Source organism: Lepidochelys olivacea, assembly GCF_965140295.1.
Source record: "Lepidochelys olivacea isolate rLepOli2 genome assembly, chromosome: 2".
Taxonomy (NCBI): domain Eukaryota; kingdom Metazoa; phylum Chordata; order Testudines; family Cheloniidae; genus Lepidochelys; species Lepidochelys olivacea.
This window is the reverse complement of record NC_140412.1, coordinates 249,867,695-249,880,030: the sequence shown is the minus strand read 5'-3', so window position 1 is coordinate 249,880,030 and position 12,336 is coordinate 249,867,695. Positions and strand designations below refer to the sequence as shown.

At 45.5% G+C, this 12,336-nt stretch overlaps 1 protein-coding gene across 2 annotated transcripts in view; it reads right to left on the bottom strand.

Moving 5' to 3' along the window:
- The window catches only part of PTPRN2 (protein tyrosine phosphatase receptor type N2), a 1,058,681-nt gene extending 1,051,818 nt beyond the window's left edge, over positions 1 to 6,863 (bottom strand). For both annotated transcript variants that reach the window (XM_084620378.1, XM_084620379.1), the window contains exon 1: positions 6,549 to 6,863. In XM_084620378.1, the coding sequence (XP_084476504.1) occupies positions 6,549 to 6,672 (124 nt within the window). In that variant the 5' untranslated portion in view covers positions 6,673 to 6,863. The remainder of the gene's footprint in view (positions 1 to 6,548) is intronic.
- Between the last annotated feature and the right edge of the window lie 5,473 nt (positions 6,864 to 12,336).

The following is a 12,336-nucleotide window of genomic DNA, read 5'->3' as shown; positions in this document are numbered from 1 at the left end:
CAGCCCAACCTGGCATCCACCAACCTTGATTGAGACATACTAAGGTTCATTTGTTCTTGTAAACAGACAAAAGCACATCACAACTTATTAACTTAACTGGGGTAAATACATCCCTCCATTTAAACTCAGCACTGAATTGGTTTACAGTAAACGTAAAACAAATTTATTAACAATAGGACATAAATTAAGTTATGCCAAATAAGAGGAATAATGTTAGAAAGCATTACAAGCTTATAAAAGTGAAAACACCATATCTAGAAGTCTAAAATTTAATCTAGCAAGGTATAGGCTTTCTTCGGGATGGTTTCTCAGCTATATTCAATTTCCAGAGACTTTAACCCCTTCTCCCCCTTGGTTGCATGACCTATCTTTCTCAGCTTGCAAGAGCTCTGTTCCCTTAGGTCTGTCTAGTGATGGATCCTAAAGATGGCTTTTGTTTTTGCTTATATCTTCCAGAGTTCAATTATCTCAGTTCAAGAAGCAGGATGACCATACTGTTCTTCCCTTCTTTTGGGCTTTCCATCCCCCTGTATGTAAATAGGGCTTCCATTGTCTTGATTCCACTATGCTTAATTTATATAGGAAACAGGTAAATAGCTGCCTTCTGTCTTGTCTGGGAGGGAACCGGTTTCTCCCTGTTTGGCCACAGACTTTAAAACTTAATATAATTAAGTATCCATATTTCCTCATATAGTGTTAATACATACATTTCACAGTGATATTAATCACCGGTGTATCATTAGATTTCAGATCTATGCATTTATTCTCACTCTATGCACTTTTATAATAAAGTAATATTGTACACAATCAGTTGATTCAATTGCTTATCACTTTAGACCTCCACTCTTTAGAGACCAGTAAACCTGGGAAATTGATTTTTATGAGGGTAACCCTTCAAAGTAAAGTTTATTAAAGCTGTAAGGAAGACAACATGGAGTCTAGTGGTAAAGGAAGCTTCATGCTCTTCCTTCCCCACTTGTTAGCTTAAATGCAAATTGTTCTGTTTCCTGCCATCTCCTTTCCCTACTGTCTTGATGGTCCTACTTACTACTTACGTGCAAATATGGAACTTCATTGCCTTTGCCTGAAGAACAGGCCAGTCAGAGATTCAAATTCCTTTGTCTATGTGGGACCTGTTTACCAACTCCCCAACAGGCCTAGTTTAAGCACACTTCAGTCATATTTCTAGTATATACCCATATCTCTTAATACCCACCACGTACATATATCACTCAAAAATATTTGATATTAGTTTTCAAATGCCACCCCAATGCATATTCTGTACAAAACGATTACACTAGTGTGTAGAGTGTGAATGCAGGGGTGCTCAGTGTCACTGGGGCATTAAATCCCTTTCCCCAACCCTGCCCCCCAGAGAAGAGAGAGTTACTGTAATCACTGAGTCAATGGCATGCCACCCACAGGGGCCCAGAGGTGGGCCTTTCTTTTGTGGGGATGTTGGACTGTATATATTTTGTTTAACTCTGTTATCCCAGAAGAGGGTGAACCCAAATAGTAACCCAGCCGGAGGGCCACGTTGCTATCTACCAAAAGGTGGACCACATAGCGTTGGAGTGATTGCTGGTGAGGGACACTGGGAACAGGAGAGAGCTGGGATACAGTGACCTAATCACTAGAAAGCACCACTGGTAAGCCCAGTCCCCATCACAGGTGGGTTTGGTAATGTTAACACCTGTCCACTAAGTACTAAACTGAGATAAATTGATTTGCCATCCCGCAATAACTAGCCATCAGATGGCAGCAACTTTCAGCCACTACTAATCCTAGGTTGAACTCAAACCACTGGCCAAAAAAAACACTGTATCCTTTCTTCAGTCTTGACAGCCATTCAGTATTCTTGAAATTTAAGAATCAATATTTGGATGTAGAACTAATTCCATATTCATACAGACCCTCCTCCTCCCTCCCTCTCACTCTCTGTTGGGGGGCAGGGGAGGAACCCAAGCCCCTGATCTGGCAGTTATTCAGCACGTGCTTAACTTTACTCATATAAGTAGTCCCGGGACTGAATCCCAAGTCAGTTTTGTTTAGCACAGCGTTCTTTGTGAAACTTATACAAATAATATGCAGCACTATCTAATAGTCCATAAGTTAAACAGTTTCTACCTACCTACCATTTTTAAAATTAACCTGCAACTGAAATGAAATGTTCATTCACTGTATGTGACAAGCATGAATGGAACCTACAGTTACTGCTTTATCAAAAAAAGGATCTTTCCTACTTCTTCTAAACTGAAATGCTGCCATATAAATTACAGTCCATTTGATCTTGGTTTACATTTACAACAAATTTTGATAAAATAATTTCCATAGCACTTTGAAGGCAACTGTTATTATAGGGCACATGGAAACAATTGTTTCCAACAATTTATTTTCCAAAACAACACTGATTTATTGCAGTCATATTAAAGAGCTAAAGATACAAAAACAGAACTCAAGTTTATAAACCACAGTAGAACTACATTGCTACAGTCAAAATACATCATAAAATATTAACTTTTTTTGCACAAATAACCACATCCATTTTACTGCAGTTCATAAGCATCACTTTCTGCAATACAGAAGTATATTTTAAGTCACCATATCTAAAGTAAAATTAAACATAAAACTACAATTACTTAATACCAATATTAAGGTGACTGTACTCACCTTAAAGTACTGAACTAAGTTTAATGTTTTAGTACAAATAAATCATCTCTTCAATGTAATAGTGTGATAAACAATACTGACAATTTCTTTTGTTCCCAAGTTTCCCATAGCATCTAAGTCATCTAATATGAAAATCAGATCCAGCTGTATCTTTTTAAAAGGGACACCATCAAATTGAAACCAATAATTCTGTATGAAAATGTTGTACCTACTATAGCTATAAGCAACACCCAAGATTAAAAACTGCTTCATTTATGTATTTGAAAACATGTTGTGTACAGCCAATTTTACTGCTTCTCCTGTGCAGTTATTCAGTAAGGGAGAAACTGACTAGCCGAAAAGATCAATATTACCACCAGTAGCGGAAAAGAAAAAAATGTAAAAATTCTAACAGAATTAGGAAACAAAATAAGGATATATTGTTTGTAGGCTGCTCTGTCAGAAATGGTTATTTGTGTTCTTGTTTTTTAATATAGTTCACCACCAAAAATTCAAGTTGGCAGTGTCCTTTTAACATTATAAGGATTAATTTAGAATATTAAACTATCAGCTCTATTTTTAATCAGTCTTCTGAACACAGTATCTATACTGGATACAATGTACTCAGCTGTTTTCTTTCTCTCTGAAACTGAACACCTTGTTGGAAAAGATAAGACCATCTCTTCTTGGCTAAATCTAGTTTTTTTGCCATACATTTTCACATTTAGTTGCACGAAAAATGCTACAAGTAAAGAAGTATTTTAAATGTCAAGAAGCAGTAGCAGGCAGTATGTTCTCTTGCTGATAATGGTATCTTATAAAAACATATTCTTACAGGAACGACTTGCAATAGTATGTGCAATATGGGGGCAGAGGAAGGAAGATGTACAGATCTAATATTTTATCTTGCCTTTTAACTTGTTAATCCCCAACTTCTCGAAACAACCATGTAGGTATGTTATAAAATAGGTGATCATTTGAAGATGATCATTTTATTGTAATTAATAACTTATACAACCATTTTGCACACAAAAATGTCCTACGAGGTTCTGCAAGGGTGTATATTTATATTTATGAGTCAGTCTATAGTGAGACTTACTGGATCACCTACTAAATACAAACTAAATATGATTTTTTCTATAGGTACATTGTTTTTAAGTGGACTCCAACATTTATTATAGTGGTTGTATAGTGTATCTGTGTATATTTGCACTACTGTGTGTTAAGAAAGTGGGACTGTGTTGAAACAGAGGAAAACAAATGTATAACCTCCACAGCAACCAAAAAACTCAGACATCTTGTACAGTGTTACATTTGTTTTTCTTGCAGTAATTGTTGCCTACAATAGTACAAACCCTCCATAAATTAGTAAAAATTAAAGTTTTGAACTCACAATTAACAAGATACTGAAATGATGTTCCAGAGAGTGATTAATAAAATTCTAAAAGGATGGGAGATTTTAAAACTGTTTCCATACCCAGCAGTGCTAGAGCCATTTATTTTCCTGGCTTTTCTGAAAGGCAATAGAGCCTTTCCTCCTTTTCAAACAGATCCATACTTTCAAACTTCTTGTGATTTCCCAAAAGATTTTAAATTTATGTTCAGGGCACCAGGAACCAGAAACTGAATTGTGTCAAGAAGCAGAATGTAAATGACTGCATTCTTAAAATAAAAGAAACTACTAAGACAATATCTGAAGATTTTGGACACAGGCATTCTTCCCATGAGGCCATGAAGAGTGGGCTCCATGACTGAAACAACTGAGGATGCTGCTACTATCTTCAGTCCAAAATCCTTCTCCCTAAAAAACGTATCTCACCAACCCCCCTCACAGCAAGCACTTAATGTTTATTCTCTCTGGCTTGAACTGAAATCATTAGCTTCATTTTTAATCCTTTTTAACAGACAATATTAGCATTAGGAAAACTGCACAGTTTGCTTTGGAGGGGTTCCTCTGTTTTTAATTTAATTGTTTTATTATAGAAAGGGGTATTTCTCAGAGGAAGCTAATTTAACTAGCATTCTGATCCCACTAACCAGTCCAGGCAGCCACTAAAATTATGCAAAATGCAAAAATCTACAAGTCACCACCACCTTCTTGCAAGGTGAGTCACTGTAGGAAGCTGTAAGTCAGGGTGACTGTTTGGATAGAGATCATTGTGGGTAGCTTTGATTGGGATTTAGTTACCAGAGTTTCAGTGAAAGGAGAAGGCTTGTTGCGATGGGGTTTGGATAAGAAGATTTAGTGTTTAGCTGCAGAGCATGAGGTTAGTTGTAAGAGCATCTCTGAGTAGATTAGGGTTAGTGTTGGCGGTTTCATGATTTGGGGGAGCTGAATTTAGGGAATTCAAGCGCAAGGTTTAATGCTTGCAAGTTCTCTGTGGGAGGTTTATTTAAATGGAATCTTAACAACAGGGCTTAGTTTGAGAAGGTCTCAGCAGGATAATGCTTTTTGATGGTCTTCATGGGATATTGTTCAATAGTTTGGGGGCTCTCCATGAGTTAACGTGGGGTTCAGTATTGTGTCAGTGGGTGGGTTAATTTTGGGTATCTCAGTGGGGGGTTGTTTGGGAATTTCTTTGTATAGGGATCTCAGTATGGGTTTAAAGCATGTGAGGGGTCCAGCGCAATGAGTTTAGATTTTGGGAGAGTAAATATATGGAGACCTTGGTGCATTTAGTTTGGGGTGGGTGGCAGTGGGGGTACTTTTAATTTTGGGGGCTCAGTGATGGAAGGTTTCAGTGGAAGTTTTATGTCTGAGAGGGGGACTCAGTGAGATGAATTTAGTTGGAGAAGGCTCTGTTGGGGGGGAGGGGTGTCCCACACTAATGGTCTCAATAGGTTGAGTTTGGTAGGGGTCTCAGCAGGATGAGATTAGTTTGAGGGGGTCCCATGTAGTTGATCTCCGTGGCTGAATTTGATGAGGAGATTAAGGAACTGGTGTTGGGGATCTCTGTGGGAAGCCTCAAATGAATGGTCTCAGTGGAGCGAGTTTAACTGCAGGAGATCTCACATGAATGCTCCCAGTGACACAAGTAGGCACATTGGGAAGCTCTCACAAATACTGTTGGTGGTGTAATCTCTGTTCAGATGGATTTCACCTGAAAGCCCTCAGTGGGGAGGTTTCACACAATGGTGTTACTGGAGTGGGTTTGGCAGGAGGGTCTCTGCGGTGGGGCAGATCTCACAAAATGGACTCAGTGGGGTGGGTTTGGCAGGAGGGTCTCTGGGGATCTCACACAATGATCTCAGTGGGGTCAGTTTGGCAGGGAGATCTCACACCATGATCTCAAGGGGGTGGGTTTGGAGTGAGTCTCTGGAGACCTCACACCATGATGAGTCTGGCAGTTGGCTCTGCAGGGGGGGGGAGGGCAGGTTTCATGATACTGGCAGTGGGGTGAGTTGCGGGGGTCTTTCATCCGACTCTGAACCTGGTGTGTGGGGAGGAACTGGGGGGCTGTCACACACCAGGCTCACAGCAGCGTGGGCTGGGGGCTCTCACAGGAGGCGCTTGACGGGAGAGGGCTGGGGGCTCGTGCCGAGGGGCTGACAGGAGGCGTCCAGCAGCCGGGGGGCTGAGGGCGGGCGCTCGGCGGGGCTGGCTGAGGGCGGCCGGGGGGCTGAGGGCGGGCGCTCGGCGGGGCGGGCTGAGGGCGGCCGGGGGGCTGAGGGCGGGCGCTCGGCGGGGCGGGCTGAGGGCGGCCGCGGGGCTGAGGGCGGGCGCTCGGCGGGGCGGGCTGAGGGCGGCCGCGGGGCTGAGGGCGGGCGCTCGGCGGCCGCGGGGCGCACACGGGGTGGGCTGCGGGGGACTGTCGCCGGGCAGCCCCGCTCACCTGTGAGACCCCAGCCCCCTCCCGCTCCACCCGGCCCGGCCCCTCCTCTGCGGCCGCAGCACTCACCGAATCTGGCCGCGGCGGCGGCTCCGACTCCGGCTCCGGCTCGGGCGCGCGGGAGCTGGCTGTGCGGGGCGACGGCGAAGACCAGCAGCAGCAGCGGGAGCATGGAGCCGAGCGCCCCCATCATGCCTGGCCCATCGCAGGCGGCTGCCCGGTCCGCTCCCTCCGGCGCTCAGTCCATGCTGCCTCGTCCGGGCTGGCGTCGCTTCCCGGCGGCTCCCTAGATCCGGCAGCAGCTTCAACACCCAGGACAGCTACCAGCGCCGCCCGCCCCAGCCGGCCCCTCCCCGGACTCCCTGCCAGGCAGGCAGCGGGAGGGGGAGCCGGCGCACAGGCGCCTCCTCCCTGCACATGAATGAGCTCCGCGCTGCAGCTGCTTCTCATTGAGCCCCACGGGCCAGGGCTCCCGCCCCGCCTCCACCCTGGACTAGGGTTGAGGGGGGCTCCCCCGCCCACCCCTGCTCCCCCCAGGACTGAGGGAGGGTGGGCTTCCCTAATTGCCTCTCCCCACCCAAATGCTTCTCAACCCTCTCTGCCCCCAGAGTGAGGTTCCCTATCAGCAAAAAATTGGTGCCTGCAAGGTGCAGGAAAGATCAGGTATTTAAAACAACAAAAAGGGGCCTCAGGGTGAGATGAGGCTCAAACGCCCCAAAATATCAGTTTCCCACCATTACCCACAAACACCCTTGACATTTTGATCTGCTGCCAGAAAGACATGTTTCCTTCTAGTTTCCTTTCCCCATTACTAATGATATGATTTTACAGCATCCAAACTGCTTCCCTGAATAAACTAAAGATAGTTAGGCCCCTCCTATTGGGTTCCAGGCTAAAGGACCCTTCCCCAGCTTATGGGGAGGATCCACTGGGCCCGGGGCCCAAGTAATTATGGGGAACAACAGAAAAAATAACAAGGACAGATGGTAGGGTCAAAAGTAGGGAAATAGGTCCCTGCCCCATGGTTAGGGTCTCTCAGACGCACTTTTCCCCCTCCCGCCCCCAACAAATTTTTGCCCAGTCTCCCCTTCCTCCTGTGGGCACTGCCAATATTTTAACAACGGTTCCCACCAATATTGCCCTTTCCCCATCTCTCCCCCCCGCAAAAAGCCTATCTCAGGGCAAGCTCAGTAAAACAGGAGGGGGTGGGGAGTAAAGGACTTGAGAATCTATTCATCTGTTTTCCACGTCATCATAACCCAAGGAGGGAGGAAACAACGTTATATTAAGTGCAGTTACTGGATAAGTTTACAGTAAATATATCAATACAGTAAGAACAGTTCAGCCTGCTTAATTTTAAGTGAGAGGGAAAGAGTTGTAGAGGGGTGTTAACTGTGTGTCCACCTCAAAGAGATTTTTTTCAAAATACTTGCAACTTCTCCATGAAAATGTTATTTCTCCTTCAGAAGTATTTTAAGAGCCCACGGATGAACCATATCCAGCAGGGTTGATTTAGAAGTATTTGGATAGGATGTTAATTAGAAACCTAGTTATCACCCCAACATTCCCTTTAACTGAATGGCTGGCTATTAACTAGGGGTCAGGGGGATCTCGGAAGAACCTCTGCCAGAAAAAAACACTGCTTTTATTTGCCCTCATAGGCTCTTCTCATCACCTCACCATTTTGATAGATCCTTTAGTGTGACTAATTTAAATCCCAAGAATCTTGCATTCTTTAGCTCACACAGCTGTCCTGTTATTGCTCTTGCTATCAAGCCCAGGGGCATGCAGGCAGCTGGACCCCAGTACCACACACTGTTAATGACTTAATTCTTATATTGTTGCTAGGCCTTTATGAAGGTTTTTCTTGCTTCAGCCTTTATGCAAATGACCTTTCATTATATTTGATGACATTTCTTCTTCCCCTTTATACTGGTCTAGAATCATTATAGCCTCTCATTCACAAACTTTATAATGTTGGAATAAAGCGTTAGCTGTCACTTATCATAGATGTGGAGCTGCAGCATACATGAAGGCAGAGCATTGCATTCTGGGACCGGTAGTCTCTCGGGGTTGCCCTTCCATATTAAAGTTTAAAGTTACTGTAGTCTCCTCTTTGTTATACAAATTTTGTGCAGACCCCAGCATTCCTACATTTTGCCTTTATGAGCAGTTTGTGAGCCCCTCCCTTCAGAGGTAGGAGTGATAGTTGTGGACGGGTTATAGGGTTGCTTCCTTACTTAATCGTGGTGAAGAAAAGGACAATTCATGACTTCTTGGAAAAACACAAGTTTGGAAAGTAATAGGCACACAAAAGTGAAGATTATCATGATATCTAATTTCACCAGAAATCAGGGAGTTTGGGGAGGGGAAAACCAAAAAGAAAAAATAGCAAGTTAGAGAACAGACACACAGAGATGGAAGTGCTGCAAGATAAATTAAGCTATGCTCATGGGTCATTCAAACCATTCGGCTTTAAAGCCAGCAGTAGAGGAAACAATGAAAAAGGCCATGTGAACGTACAGAAAAGTGCAAAAAATGACTGAGTTAAGAAGGGGCAAATGGCAGGCATAATGATATAACAAGTTGTTTAATATATCACAAGATAACTAACAGTGCAGATTATTGTAATTCCTATTGTTTGCAGTGAGCTATCTTCATAGCAACTAAACATTTATTAATGAATACAATGTAGAGCATCATGGAAACTCAGTACATTTGTATGCATAGTGTGCAGGTGACTGGAAAGATTACAACATTAATATTTAAAAATGTGAACTTGAGACATAGAAGGCAATTCATCAAAGAAAAGAAAAATAATAGGAAATCTTTTAAGTACACAAGGCCAGTGAAGTAAGGAGTAAGGCCTCAAAGAGAGGATAAACATAGTTAATTGACAAGTGAGATAGACATTCCAAAACTATTGAAAGGGCCACTGTAACAGGGTCGGCACCCACCTCTCGCGAGTGCCCCCTCTGCTTGGGTGCATCCGCGGTCTTTAAACCAGTCCCAGCCCTGCTGTTGGGCTGCATCCCCAGGGCTGCTTGCTTGGAGGACCTCTCCATTGCTCCTTACCTGGGATGAGTGTGGCAGGACCCTGAGGCCTCTAGGAGGGGGCCTCTGGGCCTAGTCCACCCCATCACATTTCTCCCCTCCCCAACAGGATTGGGGTAGTAGTTCAGTAGTGAGTACTCTCTCATTTTGCCCCACATTAGCAGGGTCTTTCCCCTCCCAGACTTCTCTGTTTGGAGGGCTATTAGTTATAGTCTCTCTGTGCCCTGATCATAGGCACTGACTTCCTCTGTTCCCGGGGGGTGCTTGACCCCCAGTACGCCCCAGGCCTCATCCCCACTCCATCCCTTCCACCACCCTCACCCCCTCCCCTTTCTGCCTCCTCCCACCAGCGCCTCCTGCATGCCGCTGAACAACTGATGGCGGTGAAAGGGAGGCGCTGGGGGCAAGGGGGAGGTGCGACCTGTGGGGTTACCAGTGGGGGCTGAGCACCCACTATTTTTTTTTCCGTGGGTGCTCCAGCCCCAGAGCACCCACAGAGTCAATGCCTATGGCCCCGATCTAGCAGGGTCCTTTTCTCTCTGGCCTCTTCACTTTGAGAATCTGTATTACTCCTTGCCCCTTTCAATCAGGTCTCCCTCCCCCAGACCTCACTGTCTGGTGAGCTTCTAGCCAGGCTTCACCCTGTGTCCAGAGTCGAAGCTCCCAGGTCTTTCTTACCTGGAAAGCATGTTCATGGTCCTTGACTCACTTTCGCCTCCTGGGCTTTGGGGTCTCTGTACGCCACGCTTCTAACTGTGTTTCATAATCATACACTGTGTGGAGCAAGCGCTCTTTTTCCTCCTCGGTGAACTGGAGCTCTTCCGTCACCTGCTCATTCTTGAACTTGAGATCTTCCAGTTCCTTTTCTGCTGGCTCCAATCATTTCACCAGTTCATCCTCTATTAGGAGGGAGCTTATAAAGCCTGCATGCACTGTTTCCTTCCCTATCCTAGGGTCCTGTTCTTTATCCCAACCCTTCTCATTTTCCTCTGCAAGCAGGGGTGAATCTGTCTGGGCCTCTGTACTAGTTAGCACACTGGGTATTTTAGCCTGAGTTCCCACAGTGTTCTGCTTGATGCTGAACTCTGTCAAGGTCCCTGCTGTACTCTGCTGGGCCCAGGCCTTTTTCTGGGTCTCTATTTATTGTATCCAGTTGTGCCCACTGATCCTTCTGCCTCTGGGCCTGGGCCAATGCTGCCTGCAAAGCCTCTGCCCCTTGGCTTCCACTTGTACCCGGGCCAATTCCTGCTCTACCCGGACCAGCTGGCTAATAACTTTTTCTCTGGAGATGTTAGCCTCGTCCAACTCTTGCCGACACTTCCTCAGCGGGTTCCTCACATCTGGGGTATTCTGGTCTCGCTTCTGGACTCTTTTCTGGGGTCTCCTTACCCTACTTCTCCCACTAAGACAAGCTGGAAATCCCTTACCCAGCTCTGTGCTCCACCTAGTAGGACCTTCAGGAATTTCTCTAGGACCACCTGAGCCAGGTGCTTCTCCACCTAGCTGGTTTCGGGGCAAAGCCAGCGTATCGCCAGGTCTCGTAACTTCTGGGCCATTACCCATGGTCATGCCCCTCATGGGAACGATTCCATCTGGAACTTGTGACTGTACGCCTCTCGAGTCAGCCCTAGCTGATCCAAAATGGCTGCCTTCACCACAGGGTAAGAACTTGCCTGCTCATTGCTTACCACCCAGTAAGCCACCTGTTGCCCAAGTTGACTCTTTCCAGGCTGCTGCCTTGGCTACCCGCTCAAAGGTCCAGAGAAAGACCTCAGGGTCCTCATCTGGTCTGAGCTTCGCCAGGCCGGGAGCCAACTGACCACCAGTTCTATCACCAACTGGGTTCTGGGGTGTGGGGTGACCCAACCACCTTTGTATCCCCTCCTACTGGTTGGAGTGGATCTCCTGCCACCGTTGCTGCGCTGCAGACTGGGCCTCCTGTTGCCTCTGCAGGTTCTTCATTACTTGCATCAGCAGGGCCTGGGGCCGCTGCTGCTGTTTCTGCTGCATAGCTGCCTCCTGCTGCTGCTGGCCTGCCACCAACAGACGGATCACCTTTCCCATGGTCATGCCTCTTGGTGATCAGGGTTTGGTCTGAAGAATCCTCACTTCTGGTACCAAATGTAATGGGGTTGGCACCCACTTCTTGTGAGTGCCCACTCTGGTTGGGTGTGTCCGTGTTCTTTAAACCAGACCCTGCCTTCAGGCCATACCCCTCACCCAGGGCTGCCTACTTGGAGGACCTCTCCACTTCTCCTTACTTGGGATGAGTGTGGCAGGATCCCGAGGCCTCCAGCAGGGGGCCTCTGGACCTAGTTCACCCCACCACAGCCACTTTCAAAGTTGGTAAGCCTAAAATATTACCAAGATCCTATTTTACCTTAGGACTAGCTCTTATTTTCTAGTCCTTCTGATATTTTCCAGCAAATTCTTCGTTTTTGCAGGATTTCTTAGTCCCATGTATTTTTCATCAGTTCTGCATTGCACCTTTGTGAACACACACCCAGGCAAAAACAAAAAAAAGCAAAACCAACATATAAAAAACCTGATAAGCTGATAGGCCTAAAAGTTAACCTACATATTCTTTCCACTGAGGAATTTCTTGCTCTAAAACTGGTGATTATGAAACAGTGAGTAATTTGGTGCACATACTAGGTCTTATAAATGTCCATTTTGGAGAAAATACTGAAAACAAGTATAAATAAAAATAGCTAGAACGTTAATTATGATTTGGATGTACCTGAGAAAGATTTACAGTACATCTCTGTCAATGAGGGAGGGATCATGTCTAAGAAACCTGAAG